The sequence below is a fragment of the Gallinula chloropus genome, assembly GCF_964237585.1.
Source record: "Gallinula chloropus genome assembly, chromosome: Z".
Taxonomy (NCBI): domain Eukaryota; kingdom Metazoa; phylum Chordata; class Aves; order Gruiformes; family Rallidae; genus Gallinula; species Gallinula chloropus.
Window position 1 is genome coordinate 51,452,993 of NC_140089.1, and position 20,373 is coordinate 51,473,365.

The following is a 20,373-nucleotide window of genomic DNA, read 5'->3' on the forward strand; positions in this document are numbered from 1 at the left end:
AAATTAGGGATTTAAAAAACAAAGATGAAAATCAGAGGCTAACACAGAGTCCACCAATGATGCAGCCTCTATGTAAAAAAAAACTGTGATCAGAAGCAAAATAAGTCAGAAAAACATATAAAAGCTGACATTTAAAAAAAAAATTAAAAATTTGCTAGTATGCTCTTGCAATCCCTTTACCAGAGGCTTCAGGTAAGTCAAGTCTGAAGAAGCATTATCTTTTGTACCAGAGGTTAATTTGAGTTCTGGCCAAAGATAATCTGCTAATCTTGCTGGAGCAAAGAGACTGAGACATGCACAAGGCCAGCTACATAGGTCTTCCAGCGGTATCCCAATCAACTGCAGACTAAACAACTGTTACACACTTGGGTTTAACTGGAAGTACTGTTCTTAAGTTGCATGGATGGATCCCTCATTTCGGTCCATGCAACCAACTGCTGCCCACATACTTGTCTGTTTACATTTGGCCTCTGCATGCTCAGGAAAAGATAAGCCTCATGAAAAGGAAGGCAATGTGGATGTCTGTGTGCTCTTGCAAGGACACCGTTGCAAAGACTATCAAGGACATCTGATCGGTTCCTTATCAGATTCCAAGCCCACCTCCTGTTCCCAGCAATGCAGCAGAGCTTGAAAGCTGTTGTGTCTGAGCACCAACCCTTACCACCTCTTGTCTCAGTCTGAGCCTCTAAGAATGCCCCTGCACAGACCAGATGCTCCAGGAGACTGGTCAGAGGCACCGTGACCCAGAACACAATCTGGACTGCGTGTCCTGCGTGCAGGGCTGTTGCGTGTGCCAGGGTCAGCCTTTGGAAGAAAAAAGGTCTGCTGCACTTCTGGGAGCACTTCCTCACCTAGCACCCCAGCAGGAAGGACTGCTGCAAAGCACATGCATGGCTGATGGCAACACTACCCCAGAAGCCCAGCCTGCCCTAAAATCCCTCTCTCAAAAGCAAGAGGGACAGCCAGGAGGAAGGCGAGTGGACAGCTAGCTACTGGTGCTCTCAGCAGAGCCTGGCACCAGGCGAGTCTCACAGACACGCTCTGTCCCCACTGGCACCATCACATAGCTCTGTATCTCCAGAGACCAGTCATACCCTTTGTTTTAGCTGCTCACTTCAGACACTTCTGTGAAATGCAGCCTCAGTTACAGTTTGGGAACAACCGTCCCACACCTGCCCAATGGGGCAGAAGCCCATCACCCTATTTCCAGCAGTGGCAGAGCACCCAGAGAGCGGCTCTTCCCCTAGTGCCTGCCCTCAATTCAAGTTATCAGGGGCTAAGGGATGCCATGAGCCAGAGATGGCACCTGGGACATGTACCAGACTCCCTGGTGTAACTATCCTTTATTTATCTGTCTAATCTCTTTGCCATAGTTCACACATCTTTGTGAACATCTGAGTATTCTTCATCCAGGCATGCTGGAAGTGAATGGTATCTTATGTGGACGTACATCTACCTGCTAAGCCAGCTGCCTGACAATAATGTTATCAAGGGCCCTGATCTTTCCTCCATTATCAAAAACAATTAATAATAGTTCCCGCTGCTCCCTTTCTACATTAGGCCAAATAAAGCAATATACATCTTAAAATCGTGTTTCAGCCTCCTCATCCTACTTGCAATCAACCTTTCTAATGAGATAATAAAAGCCTTCGTGAAGATCCTAGGAAATAATTATAGGATTTTAGAAAATTGCAAGTCAACAAGGGTAATGGAAACTATACCATTACCAAAAATACAGGTAACCTTTTGGAAGCTTTCAAGTTTACTTGGTAAAGGCAATAGCATCAGTGAATACACTTTTGAATAGCATGTGTGGCAGCAGGAATTTGGAGAAATACAGAACCAACACATCAGGTACTGAAGACATGGGAAAGCGAAATGGTAATTAGTAGACCTGAAAACGTAAGTGCAGCTGAGAAATAACTGTGTAAGCTACCAAAGACCTCTGCAGAGAAAGTTCTTTGCCATGCAGCATTCAACATACCTATCAACCACCCAGAGGGCAAACTAACCCCAAATTCCAACTCTATCATTAATGGATTTTGCAGATAAAACAAAGGTCAAGGGAGCAAAATAATCAGGGGAAGAGAGCAGAGGTGCTGTGTAATTTGGATCTCCTGTTAAAACAAGGTTTTCTGCTGGGTTGCAGACAAGAGCAGACAGGGACCACAACAACAATGTAACACCCTCTTGCAGTGAGAGTAAAAAGGACTTTGAATTCCCCACACTTGGGCTCTGAGAAAACCACTGTACCTGGGCGACCCACAGACAAACTCAAGATGCATAAAAAAGGAAGGATAAGGGTAGTGACAATACCACTGCACCAAGCACATGCATGATTGTCATGACACAGCGCAGGAGGGATGCTGCAGGCCTGGGAAGAGCTGAGGGAACAGTTAACACATTAAAAAAGCACCCTGCACACAAACAAGGTAGATAAAGTTGACAATAGAGGCTCTTCGGTGGAACACAAACCCTTACCTAATCAAGCAGTTGAAAACTGAAGGGGGTCTGTATTCTCAGTCTGAAAGTGTCCAGGTTTTTGAAGAAAACTAAGAATTAGGTTTTGGAACCACTGCTGTGGGACAGAAACCCTGTCACTGGGATGCAGAAGCCAAGTGGGATGGATCCCCATGGACCAGGCAGTCAGGGCCAAAAAGGAACTGTCCTACAACTACTGGACAGGAGGGTGCCAGCAGCACAGTCTTGTTCTTAGATGAAAAAGGAAGTTGGCATCTACAACCACTACAGTCTCTGCAGGCATATGCCTTTACGTTGTCCAGACCACCTTGCTGGTGGCTGCAGTCCCACACAGTGGGTATAGCAATGGGCAATGAGTAGCTGGCCCTCAGGATCAGGTGTCAGATGGCGCCATAGTGTCAGTCCACTGTGACTGATCACTAGAAACCTGCACCAAGACCTGAGAATGTGCAGATCAAAGCTTAGCACAGAGGCACCTGACTGCCTGACAAGCTGAAAGAGTCAAGCCCCTATTCCCTCCCTGCTCTGCACTCCTCACTGGTGGTTGAGTTGCTCCAAAAGGCCAGAGTTTCTGTATGCTCCATCAAGCAGCCTCCAATACCCAGGACCCCCAAAATCAGCAAAAGCAGGTGCAGCATATGAATTAAACTAAGTCTATTGCTGTTAATTATGTCCATTGTTTAGCCCTACACCTGTGTTAATGTTTATCAAAACAATGTATGTAATTGTCAAAAAAGTAGGAGTGGAACTGAAATATTGTTCGTCTGATCAACAAACCTTGAAGAAACACTGAGGATTGCCAAAGAAGGCAGAAATCAGGAGAAAGGTTATTTCAACAGGTGGACATCATGACCACCAACCCATGGACAACCAACCCTAATTACACCACCAGCTCAAGAGAAAGAAGAAATAGGCATACACAGTAACAGGAGGCAAAGGCTTATTAACCAATCATATAATGATAAATAATACATATGCAGTAGAAACATTAATATATAAATGTATAAATATCTACTCATTTGGAGCTTTGGTGTGCTATCTTGGGACAGGGACCCATATCTACACAAGATAAGCGATAAACCACCTCTGCATTATGTATATATTGTTGTACTGCACACTGGGCAAATGAACCCCCAGGTTTAGGACAACACACTGACAGGGCTACGCTCCTCTGAAGCAACAGTGTTCTCATCCAGGGTATCACAGAGTGTGTCTGCCAATGAGTCCTGTGATGACTTGTCAGAGGAGAGTGGGATAACACAGAGTTCTCTAAGTGCTGTATGCAACTCATCACTCCTCTCTCACTAACCAGGAGGGGAAAGCATATTGGCATGCTCACACCATGAGACCAGGAGCCCGCCACAGGCAGGAGGCTATCCGTGGGAGCTGAGGTGAGACAAAGCCACATTCACTGCCTGACGTCTTCTGTTTCTGCTGTGTAATACTCTGAGCAAATGGCATTTTTAATGGGAAAATCCAGCTAGTTGATAGGTGCATGGAGTGCAATTGCAAGGCACTTATAATGCCATATGTGACCAGCACAAACTGCTGCCACAGCAAAACCCGAAGTTTGCGAATTCAAAGCCCTACCATGGAGTCCAGGCTACCTGAAACAGCCTCCACCTTCCTGAATGCAGAGACAACAGCAAGTGAATTCCCCTTTTATTTTGAGCAGGAAGAACCCTGAGGTCCCCAGGTAGTTAATAAGATCTTAATTAAACTCTAATTATGACAATAGAAATGCGAAGCCTTAGCTATTTTGGTTCACACCAGCCTGTCCATTCCCCTACCCCGATGTCTAGACATGGAGGCTGCAGGTGTGTCTCTACAGACAAATGAGAACAAAACCAAATCTGGGTCACAGACTCCAGCAGCCAAGGATGCAAATAGGATCAATTCAGTTGTTTCAGCGCCAGTTCATGTGCAGAAAACCCTGATGTTCCCATCACCTGAGGAGGGAGGGCTGTTCCTGAGCATACATCTTGAAGTTACCCCCTCAGGGCAGAAGATGCAATCAGTTTACCGCAAGTAGTGTCCCGTCCAACTTGTTCTCAGCAATGAGTGCTCTGCTCCTTTCACTTCTTTCATCAAGCTACTGCTCTTCCGATTTGCTCCAAGTTTGGATCTGAACTGCTCCCTGCATAGCTCCCACTGCATGCCCCTCCTTGCTCATCCTTTCCCTCAGGTTGTCTCTTATCACTGTTGTCAAAGTGGTAACCCTGTACTAGTCTCATGAGTGGAAACACTGCCAGATCTGCCCTCATTGCTCCATAAACTAAAGAGAAACATAATCATTGATCGACTCAATATAACACAAAATGCCTTTGCTTGAAACAAGGAGACTAGTACAACTCCCTCCGATTTTGTGTAATCTTTTTTGGACCTAATTTCAAGCAATCACTGCTGTTTCTTTAGCTTCCTTAGAGAAAAAAACAAACCAATCAACTCCCCCCTCCACATGTAACAAGGCAGTGGTGTCTTGGCTTCCTACTTTCCCCACAGATGGGAGCTGCTCCTAAATAATAGTTTTATACCAGGGGCTATCAGGGGTGGCCCTTTCACCCAGGAAGGTAGAGAGATTAGGCAAGAAAACAGATGTTGCTGTTAGATCAGGAGGACTGTATTTGCTAAGGAGGAATCCACAGCTCTGAGTTGTGTTAAGTGGTCCAGTACTTGGAAGAGATGGGAACGTTTTAGAGAAAAGCAGGAATCTCTCAACGCTTTCTTGCAGAGGCTGCTCTGAGTAGAAACATGGACAATTCATGTCCTGGTTAATTCAAAGTTATCAGCCTTAGAAGCTTTTGCTTGATTTTCAATCTGTGACAAACAGGGTAAGAAGCGGCTGAAAGATACAAGACTTTCAAAGTGCTCAGTCCCAGAGCTGGACCCAGGATTTTGGGAGCAGTCTGTCCTTAGTGGCTTCCTGCTTTCTACTGCCACCCAAGAAGCTCTGAAGATACTTCTGAAGATGCAGCCATGTGTTCAGACGCTCAGGTAGGAACAGAGAGCTGTGACAAGGTCTGGACACAGAAAAGCCACATGGCAATAACAATTCTCAAATTAGGAACACCTAACAGGTGTTCAAACTTGGAGAAGCCAAACTAGCCAGGGTCTTGCCTGGGAACTGGTGATGGCTGGATAGTGTTTACATGCTTAAGCCTCAGTCCCATGCAGCAGGTAGACAGAAGTCCAAACTTCTTGTGTTCAAGCATAAATCAGTCTGAGAAACACAGTACAGACACCACCCAAGCCTGTCAAAGCACAGCCTGCATACAAGGGCCTGGCTGGGTACAGGCCAAGGCCTGCTCATTTTCTGTGCCCATACCAAACCAACGTTGGTGACACTACAGCTGGAGCCAACAACAAAGCTGCCCTGGCTTTAAGCTGCAGCACTCACACCTCCAATCCAGCAAACATGTAAGCACATGCATAACTTGAAAGGGAAAGTTGGGAGGCCTGAGACACTGACACACCTAGGAAGTCAGCAGTGGCAGACTGACTATTGCTACAAAGCCTTTTATCTTGTAGAACCTAGATGCTGCTAGGAATGGAATAAGAGCTTCATCCTTATAAGGTATTGCAACAGGACAGGCCCTACCCATGAAAGAAGGTGAAGTGGGGGGAAAAAAACAAAATAACTAGGATAGAAACAGCATGAAACAGGAAAACAAACACCATGGCCCAGGCATGGAGACAGACTAAAATTTCCATACTCCTAAAGCTACATAGATCTTTGAACAAGGGAGGGAGATTGAGGAGGCTCTAAGTATTTCACAGATTGTGAACACATTGTGTACCGTACAGAAATGATACTTCATGGCCTGGCTATGTGGGCAGCTAGCCTGAGTTGAGCAAGACCAGAGACATTTGGCAGGCAAAATGAAAGAGTCATAAAACAAAAGATAAAGAGGAAACTGGAACAAATACAGTCAAAGAAAGAGCCCCATGGCAAGCAGTGTTAGGTGTAATATGTGAGGAGGGAGAGGAAAAAATAAAATACGCAAGAAGCGCCACACAAGTAGATGAAGGATGTCTCTAGCTTTGCCTGCATTTTGCAGTTATTGAGCCTTGTGTAACTCCTTGGAGACAATCAATGATAAACTGTTCCAGACCTTGACCTGTAATAACATGTCCCTACCAATCCCTCTGGTCTGATAGTATGGATTGAAAAAGAAATCTAGTGAGTAACAACATATTGCTTGTAAATTTACGTAGAGCCCTCCTCACTCAGTAGTACAATCAGGTTGTAAGTGGAAGAAAGAGCAAACCCTATGTACAAACAAATTCAGAGCACTAAACTTGCTTCTCTGCCAAGTATATCATCTCTGCTACAACAGAAGTGGCATTTCTTGCACAGGATTAGACCATTTCTTAGTGCTGTGTCCTCATTTTCTCCAGCAGAACTCTTAAGTCATCCCCGTGTGTTTGCTCACTTGAAAGGCAGACACAGAAGTGGTGATGTTTGGGCTTCCCAGACAGCAGCACAGTGCCAAAGAAAGTAATTCCGAAGAGCCTGTTTCAAAGTTTGTGATTTATATTAAACACATTAACTCAAGTGCCTGAACAAACTGAGGAAAAGCTCTGAAATCTACAGAATTCCCAACAATGAGAACTTGCAAGTCAGGTTCTGAAACAATCATGAAATTGGCTTAGAAACATAAAAGCCATCTGCCTCCAGTTCTCCTTTCCCTTGAGCTGCCTGTCCTGGAAGCCTAGTAGTCAGCAGAAGCGAGGGTGTGAATTTGTGGTGCAGTAGCTGCTCCAGACCTGCTCCCACCAGGAGAAGCATGCTCCTTCCCTCAGAAATAAACAGGTGTGGGAGGAGCAGCAGCTCACCTGATTGTACATCACCCACCATGGGGTAATCACAGGCTGTGATTTTCCCAACTAGAACACTGTTGTTTACTCTGACCCCCTCAACCAGTCTCTCACAAGAAATGCCACCAGGATGGGCAACTCTGGACATTGCAGCTATGTGTACCCACACCAGACAGCTTCCCAGTTCATACTATTTATTCCATCTCAAAATGGCACAGCAACACCTGCTCTTCAAAGAAAACTGTGTGTAGGCCTAAAGTGTCAACAGTTGCACAATCTTAATGGGGACATGACTTGCAATCTGTATTATTCAACCTCCCTATCACTTTCTTACCAGGCAGCAGAGAAAGCACATGCCCCTCTGCCCCATCCCTTTCTGTCCTGCCAGAGGGGCAGTGCCAGCAAAAGAAAAATACAGGTAATGATGTTGCTAAAGCCCCAACCAGGTAAGAGTCAGAGTAGATGGGATTTCCCAGCCCATTCCTATGGCGGCTGTGACCAAAGAACAACAGCACTAGGATTCAAAGCACTGTTAAGAGAAGACTAGAGATATGCATGAGGCTGCCCAGCTCCAAACAAGGGAAGAGTACAGATGCCCTAATTGCAGTTAAAGACTGCACACGTGATGTACCCTGGGCTGCCATGCTATTTCTGGCATTGTGGCCCCTGGCCAGTACTGGCCAGCGTAGCAGCACCTCTGACAACTGCCCCAAAATGCTGTGGGCTTCATCTCCCCTTCTGCTCCTTCCTTTCCAGCATGGGAAACTCTGTATGACTGATGGGACAGATGAAGTCTGTAATGCAGGGGACAGGGTCAGACACCAGCCAAAATTCCACAGTCTCATAATCAAAGGTCCTCAGGCTACCAGGGTATGGTACAACAGCAGTTCTCACCTGTCCCTATGCAAACTCCACTTCCTCTCCCCAGACTAGCACCTCCCTACAGTAAAGGTACCCCAGGTCAGAAAGCAGCCTTATGCTTGCCTGCAATCCTACCAGGCAAGCAGAGACAGCAACAGACACTGCTCCCTGGTGTATTTAGTTCAGAGAGGAAAGCCCACAACTGCTCCATTAAACACATGGACAACACAGAGGTTGTTCTGCTTGCCTGGTGGGACAGCATGTGCTAAACTTACTGTGGTCTGCAAACACAAAGACACTTGGAGCCTGCACAAGCCTGTAGGGCTCCCTTGCAGGAAGGTCTCCTATGCTGACCCTCCCTTAGTCTCAAAGAAAGGCAGGGGGCAGGGAACAAACAAACCAAAACAAAAACACACTTTTCCCAATGCAGAGAATTGGCCCCTACTTCAGGGGACACGGAGGGCCACTGGGATATTTTTCCAACCAGTGGTTACTTCTCAGCTTTACTCACTGCACCTTTGCTTCTCCCAAGTGATCACACCTTTCTTAACCAGCTATTACAAAAACAAGTTTAGACACCAAGCCCCGGCTTGCCCCAGGCTCCTGCAGGGCAGCCCAGTGAGGGTCAGAGAGCAGTCATCCAAAGGTCCAGTGGCTGTTAGGGCTAAGCTGGCCCAAGGAGAGAGAGGTGTCCCCAGGCCAGGTCTAAATTAATTTAGGACACCGCTTAACTCCTACAGCTACTAAACTCTCTGAAGGGCAGAGGCATGAGCTGCAGGGAGCAAATGCAAGTCTCTGGGTAGAGAGTGTTTACCCTACATTCCAGCCCATGCTCCAGCTGCCGGGATATCCACCCAAGCAGACCGCCTAGCACCACGTACACCTCTCAGTCTCACCTGGGAGAAGTTCAGCCCATTGAGCGGGTGGCATTGCTCCTCCACTTTCTCCACTGCACCTGTTTGCTTCCTCAGCCGCTCTGCCTCCTGGGCCAGGTACAGATCCAGGACAGGCACACCTCGTGACTTGATGTCTACCTCTGTCAGAGAGTTCACCATTAGCATCACCCACACCGGCCTCTTCCGCTCCCAGTTGCCAGCAATGGCATTGAAGAGGTAGTCTGCATATAGCCCTTTGCCACGCTGGTCTGGCGTCATCCAGGAAGGCATCATGAGCTTGACATACTCCAGGTGCCGCTTGAGACGGCGGTAGATGTCACGGGGAAGCACGTCCTGGAGGTTCTCCCCCTGTGGCAGCAGTTGGCAGCTGGTGAGAGCTGAGATAGTGTAGGGGTCAGTGAGGTCCAGCTCAAAGTACACGATGTGGCTCTGCTGGAAGGCCTTCTTGGAGTTCTGAGGGATGAAATCCCAAACACGCGTGTATGGGACATGGATGGTGCCAAAGAAGTAAGATGGGGGATCTCTCTTGATGGTCCACAGGAAGGAATTCAGCTCGCTTTGCTGGGGAAGAGGGAGACACAGCTGAGTAAATACAGACCACTTAATCACTTACTATACTGGGCTACTGCAGCACAGGGCTTAAGGAAAGCATGGTGCAAAGCCAGAAGGTCACCTGGCTCAGCCACTTGCCAGGGCGGACTTTTCCTAAAGCAGTTTTTCTTACACGGAGCCCTCTTTGACCATCCTTTTCCTTGGGTATTGAGCTCATAATTCAATTTTTATTAATTAAAAACCCAAGATGACTGGCCCTGGCCTTTTCTTCCTGAAAAGCAACACTGGGTGTACTCAACAGTAGTATCACTGCATCTCATCGCCCGGGTTATCAGCCAAAGCCAGCAGCAGAACACAGCCCAAGCAGGCTATGCTCCAGGCAAAAAGCTTATCCAGCTTCCACCTTCTGTGGAAGTGAAAAGCTGGCATCACTTTGCTGAAGCAGAACAGGACAGCAGGGTTTCAATCACCTTCACCTTGACACCTCTCACTTAAACATACAGCAAGGCACCTTTCATCAAATGAGTAAGACAAAACACAGCTGACAGGCAGGCTTGCTGGAGCTGGTAGAAATACAGTTTTACAGGGATGAAGCACATGATCATGTGTCTGTCTGCCAACACCCCTCATAGCCCAGTTCTCCCCTTTCTGAAGGGGGAGAGAAGCATATCCAACACCTTGGAAAATAAACGGTAAGAAATTCTGCAGGACAAACTCAGCCTGTGGTTCCAGGACATAACTATTTTAAACACAGAGGAGGAAAAAGTTTCTATTTGGCCAATTTTTAAAGCCTCTGAAAAACTGCAGCCATCGGGAAGTCAGAGACTTAACTCCACTGCAAGATGTGCCTCGCAGCACTCACAGGAACACCAGGCTGTGCTCAAGCCCTAAGCAATCCCGCAGGAGACAAGAGAAGATGGGGCAAAACAGATCCTGCTTGGATCCTGCCAAGTCACTACACCAGCATCAGGCAAGACCTCCATCACCTAGAGCACACACGCGGCTGCTGCAGCTGTCCTTGCTGCAGTAATGAACACAAAGCAGTTCCTATCTGTCTGTGCAGACAGAAAGAGGTAGCCTTTGCATGTGTAACAGGACGGGCTTCCAGATGCACTCAAACATCTGGTCAGCCTTTAGCCAGCAGATGACTCTAACATCAACTCTAAGGCTGATCTAAGAAGCCTGCCTGCCAAATGTAGAACAGGCTGCTTGGAGGAATTTATTGGAAGTACACTGCCTATAAATTTCTGACACTGGAGACCCAGGGTCAGCAAGGTTAACCTTAAAGAGTGCTCTGCAGTGGCTCATCTGAACAAGCTTCCCCAACAGCTCTCTGCATCAAACCCAGGCCATAGATCAGGCAGCACTTCAGCAAAGTGCTACCATCAATCTAGGTTACCAGCATGAAGGAACAAACCAAGTACACTCCAAAGAGCTCTTCAGACACTTCTGAAGCACATTCAAAGTTTGAAGGATGCCTCAGACCTTGGTAACACCAGACTACAACTCCAGATCCTACAGACAATCCTGGAAACCACTGCTGAATGACAGAACATAAAAATTCTTATGAAGACCATGAGAAGAAGGGAGAACAAACAGATGATGCAGCACTGAGAGGTAAATAAGATACAGGGCAACCACTGGGTATGAATCTAGCATGAATCCAGGAAGAATATAGGAAAATTAATATGCAGCATGAAAGAAGAAGGAAAAAAGAGACAGTGTTGCCTCCTGTCAATAGTCAAGAGGAAAAAATGGAAGGACATAATACTGTGGTGAGAAACAAACTAAAAGTAGTTGTCAGCCAGCAAGGAGGAAGGACAAGAAGTGCTGTTTTCTGTCTACAAGCAAGCAAAAAAGACAGAAGAGGCACCTGGGACAGGCAGAGGTCGGGAGGTCAACAGTCCTTCACGCACAAGTCTGATCATGTATGTGGTAGTGCACAAGAAGAGCCACAACTGCAAGAAAAAAGCGGTTTACCAGCCAGCTTGAAACTCCAACTCAGCCCCTGAATAAACCCAGACAGAAGGCTCAAGCTCAGAGCAATGGTACCTAGCTTCGATGCAAATCATCAGTGCTGCTCTGGACAGCTGCACACAGTTCACCTAAAAAGTGTGTGTCATTGCACCCTCACTCCCCAGCTTTCATAATCAGATAGCGAAAGCAGAGTAATACTGCCAGTGGTACCACTGAGGAGATCACACAGGCCATTGGGCACAGAGTAAAGAAAGTCTTCCTTTAAAGAGCCTCCAGTGCAGGCAGAAGGATACATGTCAAGAAGGAGCAGAATTGCTCACAACAGTCCTAGAAAGTGATACATTACACAGGGAAGTGGCTGGGCACTCTTCCTGGCATTTCCATTCCAACCAGAACAGCCACAAACATGGCAACCCAACCCAAGTGCCAGTCAGATATCTCTTCTCAGAACCACTAGGAACCAGCACAAACATCTGGAAAACAGGCCTCAGCTTCTGAGAGGAAATCTCCCAGACCCTGAAAAGCCAGTTTCTGAGCACCACCAGTTAGGTATCATCATCAGGTGATGCTGGAACAGGAGTTCACAATGCTCACTTTCCCCCCAAAAGGCACCATGAGAGTTGCTCAGGACATATCAAGTCCTCATTTTCCTTTGGCATCTTCTTTTCCTTCAGGATGTGGGAACTGGAGTCCCAGTACTGCTCTGCCTCCATACCAGACCCCTGCAAACATCCTGGCACAGCTTTGCATGAGAGGAGGTGGGGCAGAGGCTTTAGTGTGCCTGAAACAGCCCCATGCCGGCTTGTTCAGCTTCATCATATACGCTGTTGCTGGCAGAGCCTGTCTCACCTCACTTCCCTGACAGCATGCAGTAGATGAAGGGCTACAACCCAATTTTCCTTTGCAGTAGGATCCTTCTACACAGCTGTTCCATCAGAAAGGGGTGCTTTAAGACCAGTATAAATTACAAAGTGGTGTCTTCAGAAAGCCAGGTTGTGTAGCTCCAGGAGTTTCACTTTCAGCACTGTTAAGAACAGAAAGTTAGGTTCATGCATGCATCAATACGCATGTTTCTGCCTCCACTGTCCAATTGACTGGTGGTGCTCAATGCTTTACTTGTGACAGGAAAAACTAGGAGCAAGGGGGAAAGAATGGAGGGGCAGCCTCAAGTAAAACAGAGGCAATCTTGCATGAAAACACAGGTATTGTAATTTGCTGCTGCACCAAGACCTGGCGCAGTGCCACACCAGCCATACCACACTTCTGTGCCTCAAGTTTAACTTTCTACTACACAGTCCCAGATCAAGGTACATCTGAATGCCTAGTGCTGCAGCACAGTGCCTTCTCTACACCTCACCTCCCCAGGTGAGCGACAGCTGGTCGTGAACCAATTCAGTATGAGCCATGCCAAAAAAACTGGAACAAAAAAAGAAGAGAGAAGGGTTTTTCCCCAGCGAGCAGAGGACTGAAGGGTCAAGTAAAGGAGCTGTACAAGCTGACACCACCACAGAGCCAATGCACTGGGACCTATAACATCCACTCCCTGACACAAGGCTGTGAAAACCTCCTTTACAAATCAGGGCTACACAGGCCACAAACTCCACTGCCTGAGGTCAGATGCAATGGAGGCACAGAGGACCAGACAACACTTTGCCAAAATGAGGTGACAAAGGCATGACGCATCACAGAAAGCCTGGGAAAGCATCAAGGGGTTTTCCTTAGGAGCTGAGGGAGTGTATAGGCAAAAACAAAGACCTGAAGAAAGTAAAGCAATGTATTACAGGTCAGTAACTGAAACCAGAGCACCCTAGTCCCACATTTCAACATCTGTCCCCAGTCACATAGCCAGTTGTCCACATGTGGCACCGGACACTCCCATGATCTTCTCCTGCCTTCCTTCTATCTCCTTCAGCAGAACACAGGCTCTGATTGAGAGGTATTTTCTATATCTTTCCAATAGGTTTCTTCTTCTTTTTGTTTTAAGATCTCAAAAAACCCAAGCCTCAGATTCATTTTAAGTATCCTGCTTTTCCAGCAGTATTTCTAAGCCCACCACAGAATGTAACCTGTGGTCTTCAAATCCACAAATACTGCATTTGTCAGACATCACACATCATTTCAGGTGAGGGAACAATGATTCTGCTGGCAAAGTGGTGCCAAAGAGCTTCTGACAAAGTGTCATCTTCTGAGAAACTAGCTCAAATTAGGCTGACTGTCAAGAGTAAAATTATGGGAAACATCCAGAAAATAATGAAAAAAACCCAGGGAGGAACAGAGAATGCATCTAGTGGCAGCACTATGAATGCCTAGAAGAGCATATGAGTTTAAAAAAAAAAAAAGAAATTCCTAGAGGGAAGGTCAGGCTGGTTTGGGGAATGGAGGCTCAGAAGGGAAGGAAAACTGTTATCCACAGACTGAGGAACTGGATGTGAACTCTAAACATAGGAAATCTACACCTGGTCTGCTTCCTTCTACATCACTTCTGCTTTGCTCCACCTTCTGTCTGACTCATTCATGTAGACATACATTTTCAAGCATAAAGCGTAACTTGGTGTGCAGGTATGTGCAGGCACATCCTCCAAATCTCAGACCAGGATTGCACTGTTTCTCAATCCACAATATTATTTTCCTTTTTTTTTTCCTTGCTACAGAAGCCAGAGCATGTGGCATGCAATATTTCACCCAGGCAGGCAACCCTATAGCTCTCCCTATACGGCTTTCTTCCTCCCCCTTATCTACCCTCCTGTCGTATCTGGTCATGTTCATTTATAACTAACTGAGGCAAAGATTACGCCTTTACTCACAAAGTGCCCTGCACAACTACAGTAATGCTCACAGACAGACATGCTAGGCACACTGCTAATAGCCATTCCCTTGAGCTTTTGCCCACCTGCATCACTGACCCTCTCAAAGTCAGCTTAAGACTGTAAGCAGAACTCGCCTGGGGATGAACAGCGCTCTGGCTGCAAGTATAAAAGAATACACATTCAGTCTCCATTTGCCAAAAATGAAAAAAAAAAACCAAACCCCAGCACAATCAAATTCTTAACTAAAAAGCCAGGGTTTGGAGCAGCCAGATCACTTGCTCTGATGAAGTGCATCTATGGGGAAAGGTAGCCATTTCAATTCATTGGCCCTTTATGAGGAACCACACATCATAAAATAGTAACCAGCTATAGCCACGAGCATTCTGCTGTTAATCTCTGGATTCTGGCTTTAAATTCACCAATACACTTCAATGTTAAGCCAAAAGAAAGCACCACCAGACCACATTAGTTAGTAACTAGATTATTACCCAAAAGATTCCAGAGCACCTTATTTTAGATTAATTATTTTCAAACCCTTTTCTTCCCTATTAAAAAACCAAAAAAAAAGATGGGACACATCTTTGGTTGCAGCTTTAACTACAATTTGGAATGATAATGAGAAAGCCCTCTGAAGTATTGTATGTTCACTTCTTAAAATAGCAGCTTCTCTCTTTTCAGGCACTGATTCACCTATTTCCTTCAATGACAGAAGCTTTAAGCAACCTGATGGAAAGAGAAAAGGTGTACCTGTAATCTAGTGAAGTAAGAAAAGAGATGTCGTAAAGAACTAAGACAAAAACAAACAAACAAAAAAGCTTTCCCTGATAATGCAGGAACAAGGAGGAATATTTTTTCAAGGAGTTGGTGTAAATATTCGTAAACTCGACAGTTTTGCAAGTAGGGCAGACGCCCTGGACATCATGGTTACCACCACTGTCCTAATGACCCCAAGAAACAGCCTGCCAATACCAGAACTACAGGTGGTCTCACATTTTAATGACAGAGTCATCAGCAGATAATGAGATAACATTAACACATTTCACCTCCAGTTTTGCCGGTAACTAGCAGAAGTCCAGTTAATGGCTCCTGAGTGAAACTCCCTAGTGTCTGTCTCACCGCATCAGTGAATCGCTCATTTCCACGAGTACCACTCCCGCTGCTCAAGCCTCTCAGGGCTATCCCCCCTCCTCCTACTTTGCTCTCACTATTGCTCCCTGCCTTAGATTCACGGCAGCCCGCAGCTTTCGCACCTCATGCCCTCAAGGGGAAAGGGACACCCGCTCCAGAAGCTTGACCTGGCTTTACGGCAGTGTCAGGGCTGGCCACCTATAAATCCAGCTGACAAACTGGTTGCAGGCACAAGCAAAGCGGCAACGCACTATCTCCCAAGGTAGGGTTAAATTTTACCTAACCCACGCTCAGGCCGACACCTCTCGTGAGGAACACATAGGATCGAGTACGGTTTAACTGGTAGTGCATTAAATCACAGGAGGAGACACCTCAGCCGTTACAGCTGCAGGGGATGGTATGCTCAGCTAGTAAGGCTCCCACACCAAGGGCTACGTCTAGATACTTCAGAGAGATTGAGAAGAAAGGTCACAGAAAAGGCCTTCTTCATAGTTACACAGAGCCTTCTCACCCCTTTGCACATCTAGCGCGCGGTGAACCTCCTCAGTGCACCAGACCCGCACTTACTTCTAAGGGTCTCCAGAGCCATTAAGAGCTGCGCCGGAGGAGGTATCCCTGCCTGTGGCAGGAGACCAACATCAATGGTGACACACATCCCCGCCAGGCCTCAGGTGCCCAGCACCTCTGGTCAGCCTGCTTCCAGGCCCAAGCAGATGCCAGAAGACAGCACAGATGGTCTGTTATCACTAACCGATGCATTAACACAAACTAAGTTGAGGAAGGCCTTTCCGTTGTGATTTCTTGTAGTTTTATCTCAGAAACTGCAGGGAGAACTGTTTTTTCTGTGTCCAGTTCTTAATGGAAATGACACCCTGCGCAGAGTTTCCACACTGACCAGAGCATCACCCCTACTTCGCAGGGGAGAAACTCAGCTGTGCTTACTACGCATCGGGGCCCGATCAGCCCACGCTGCTCCTCGTCACTGCTGTCAGGCTGACGAGGTTGGAGGTCTCGCCAAACTTAACACAACTTAAAACTGCGTTTCCACTTTAGCGGCTCGGCCATTTGCCTGCCCGAACCTGCTCCTCCGCGCTGGGCTTGCCGCGGTTAAAGGAGGGATGCTGGCAGCAAGTCACCCCCGGGAGAGCCTGTCCTGTTGGCGAGCGGCGCAGGCACAACGTCCTTCTGGGGCGTACCGCGGGGTCTTCCTCCTCTGCCAGCACCCCGCGGGGGTCGTCCCACCTGGCGCACCGCTCCGAGAAACCACTCCCCGCTCCCACGCCTCGCTCCCCCCAGCTCCGCATCCCGGGCCCGCCGCACCCCCTGAGGGAAGTCGCGGCCGGCGCACCCCACTCTCTCGCCACCGCCCCCGAGAGAGGGAGACAGACCGCCGCACCGCGCCCAGACCCCTTTCTCCCCCCGCGTAACTGCCGCGGGGTCGCAGCAGCCCCCGCACTGCTGGCCCCGGCGGGCGGTGCGGTGCGGCGAAACTCCCCCAGGCCGGCGCTTACCTTTCCGCGGAGGGGGCAGGCGGCGGGGCCGCGGCTCTGCCGCGCTCTGGCCAGCAGGAGGAGAGAGCCCTGCAGCAGGCAGAGCCAGCCGGGGTGCACCATCTCTGCGCGCTCCCAGGCTTGGCACAAGTTAGGGACGGCTTCCCTTTTCTGTTTTTCCTTCCCCCGCTCTTCTCCTACTTCCACATCTCTCCCCTTTTTCCTTTCAAATTCCCCCTCTTTTGCCTCCCTCCCCCCCTCTATTTTTTTTTCTGCCCCGTCGCTCCAATCCCAGAGCCCCCGCAGGAGCGGCCCCGTCCCCTGGCCAAGCGCTCAAGCCGCTGCCCCCTCCTCTTAAAGGGTCCCGTGCCGGGCGGGGGGAGGAAGGGGAGGGCGCGGAGCCCGCCGTACCGGGGGCGGGCGATGGGGCGGCAGTCGGGGGCGGGGGGGGGGGGGTCCCCTCGGGCCCCTCCGCCGCCTCCTGGCTGAGGCAGACGGCGGGCGCCACGCATAGTATCGAGACCCCGGCCCGGCCTTTGGGGGGCTGGGGCGGCTGCGTCCGCCCGCCCCCGCCGCGCCCGGGGTCCGCAGGGAAGGCAGCACCTCCGGCCCTGGCCGTTCCCTGCCCTGCCCCGCTTGCCCTCTGCCTCGCCGGGCGCTGCCCTTCCCAGCCTGGCCCGGCCCTGCCTGCCCCTGCTTCCCCGTTCTGTCTGCCCCCTGCCCAGCCTGCGGTTCTCTGCCCAGCCTGGAGCTCTCCTGAAGTGAATGCAATAGTGAACATCCCGAGTCTTTCCAAGTCTCTTTATTGTCTGACAAATTCAGATCGACGGACTATTAACTTTTGACTCATTCTTCTTCTCTTGTTTCAGGATGGCTGTGCCAAAATCGTGCGTCCCGTGTGCTTTGCACAAGCAGTGTGACCTGTTAGAGATCACAACGTGTGCTGAAGAATGCATCACCATCTTCAGTTGTAAACTTCAGCCGTGTTTGCTGAGGAGACTGGTGTTTAAAACCTCACAAAAGCAAATACTGCTATTAATCACAGTCTTACATATGTTGAGCAAAGCCAGAAATATGGTGTCAATTGAAATAATGAACTTCCATAGCTCTCCAAATATTCATAATAGCATCTTCCTGATAATTTTAACATGGCATGTGTAATTCACATACAGCAAAACTGTTAGTTCTTCTAGGGCTTAAGCTAAGAGAACCTTTAAAGTTAGAATACTAATTACCTGTTGCCCACCATGGTGTATACTGATATTGTATGGTACATTCCTTCCTGCATCTATCCCAGTTTTTTTTTAGCAAAGGACTTCCAAACACAGAAGAAGCCAAAATCTACCGAAGCTGTAAATATAAAGACAACAGAGATAAAGTGGAAAAAGCTATGCCACTCTCTGAACCAGTGTCTGCTTATTTAAGAAGCTGCTCTTAATGCAGACTTTTCTCCACAATGCATTTAGCTATCTTTTCTCAGAGTTCGCTAGTAGTATTTTTACTGTCACTGCTCTAATAGTTAATGTTATGCTCAGTGTCCTATGAGGATGAATGGGGATGCTTCTGCCTTTTTTTTTAATGGCCAGTGGACCAGACCCACCCTTGGGTGACATACACTGGATGCATAAAGATGCTCTTAAAATAGTAGCATAATTTCTTATGATGTTGACCATTACTTCTGAAGCTGTGTGAAAATACCATCCACAAAGCATCAGGCAAGCTGCAAACCAATTATTTTAGGCTCTTCACAGACTCAGATAGTCATTGTTTCTTTAGCTTTGCCCTGTTCTTACTTTTAAGCTGATCTTTTTCAATCACAGAGATCCAAGTCTCTGCCCCTAAGGTTACATTCCGGTTTAGTCAGTGACAAACGTTCCACTATTCTTCAGTTTTGCTAGGAGACCCTGGTTTTGTGGTGCAAAGTGACTGCCTCCAGAAGAAGGTAGACAGAGCCAGAAACCTTCATTGCATGGCTTTCTGTTATGTGCACTCCTGTTTCTGAATACTGTGGATTTCAATGGGGAGAATGATACTGGTAATATATGAAATGCATCATCTGTTGGCATGTCATGACAATTGTTTAGAACAAAAAGCATTATCTGGCAAAGAATATGGCATTTATTCAATATGTAGGAGTTACAATCCCTAACTATTTTAATAGTTTTTTTTACATCAGAGGAAAATGTTACCTGCAATTTGCCAGCACTCCAGATATTCATATACTTATCAGATCAAGAATTGAGGATGGGAGATCTTTCTTCATCTTCCTCTCAAAAAAAAAAAAATAATATCCCTGATTAGACACTGGGGGATCAAATAGTGATTTTGCCCACCAGTGAGCTAAGTGGCTTTTCCAAAACTAACATCACTCTTAGCAGCCAGGTATAAAATACAGCAACAATGTTCTTCTGCCCTGGGATGCAGTAAGCCAGACAGAACCACATTTTGTCATATGTAGTTCTGGGCATGGGAGCCAGATAGATAGCATTCATACCACACCAAGATGAAGTTACAGAGAATAAGACTAAATGTTTCATGGCATGGAGATGTGTTGCCAGACTGATAGGCACCTTCTGGGTGACAATTTTTGGTTCTAAAGTAGCAAACTATGTCACAACGCTTTTGAAAACGAGCAACATACAGGCAATACAGGTTAAGAAGCTGCTTGGCTTTGTTTTTTAATTGGTAGGAAAAGCATTCTTTGTGGTGAATTGCTAGTGGAAAACTGGAAACAAGGACAAAGGGAATTTTTGATACTTTCTAAGTAATTTATACCTTCACTGCAACATTTTCTTAGCCACATCCTAGACCTATTAACAGAAACCTAAGAGATAAGCCCAAAAGTTCCTTCTGTAGAGTGGCTGGGGTTTGTTTATCCCAGTCCCTTGCAGAATTATTTCAATAGGACTTCAGCATGTGCTTAGGGCTAAGTGTTTTCTTATGTACATTGCACAGAAAGGGTAAACTGAAACACACTCTGTGAATCAGGGCCCTGGACCATGGAGGGTCTGTGACCTGAGTTGTCTGGTTGGTAGTTAATTCAAGGTATCTGAAGGGACAGGCTCCACCACCCATGTCATACCAACAGCAGGCTTTAAGCAACTAGTTTAAGCAGCTGTCCTGCACAGGTAGCTGTTCACACTCACATCCCACAATTTTAGGCATGTCAACAGGTGGGGCCAAGTAGTGACCTGCCTTGTGTGTAAAAAATAAGCTACTTCTTTTCTTTTGTTGTTGTTGTTGTTGTTGTCAGCTGCTACTTAACTTGAGTCAGTTTCACAGGCCATAGGAGCAGTTCTATAGAAATGGCTGAAAGGCAGTCAGAGGCATGTGTCTCCTCAAGTGGGTGTTAGTGCTGACAGC

General features: G+C 47.4%; 1 protein-coding gene across 1 annotated transcript in view; it reads right to left on the reverse strand.

The window, feature by feature from the left end:
• LOC311203346 (metalloprotease TIKI1-like) overlaps nucleotides 1-17,522 on the reverse strand; it is a gene marked incomplete at both ends in the record, with an annotated part of 83,026 nt that extends 65,504 nt beyond the window's left edge. Inside the window, 5 exon segments of the mRNA XM_084278011.1 lie at nucleotides 9,057-9,617; nucleotides 17,032-17,208; nucleotides 17,211-17,260; nucleotides 17,263-17,452; nucleotides 17,454-17,522. Coding sequence (XP_084134137.1) covers nucleotides 9,057-9,617; nucleotides 17,032-17,208; nucleotides 17,211-17,260; nucleotides 17,263-17,452; nucleotides 17,454-17,522 — 1,047 coding nt within the window.
• Nucleotides 17,523-20,373: the final 2,851 nt, after the last annotated feature.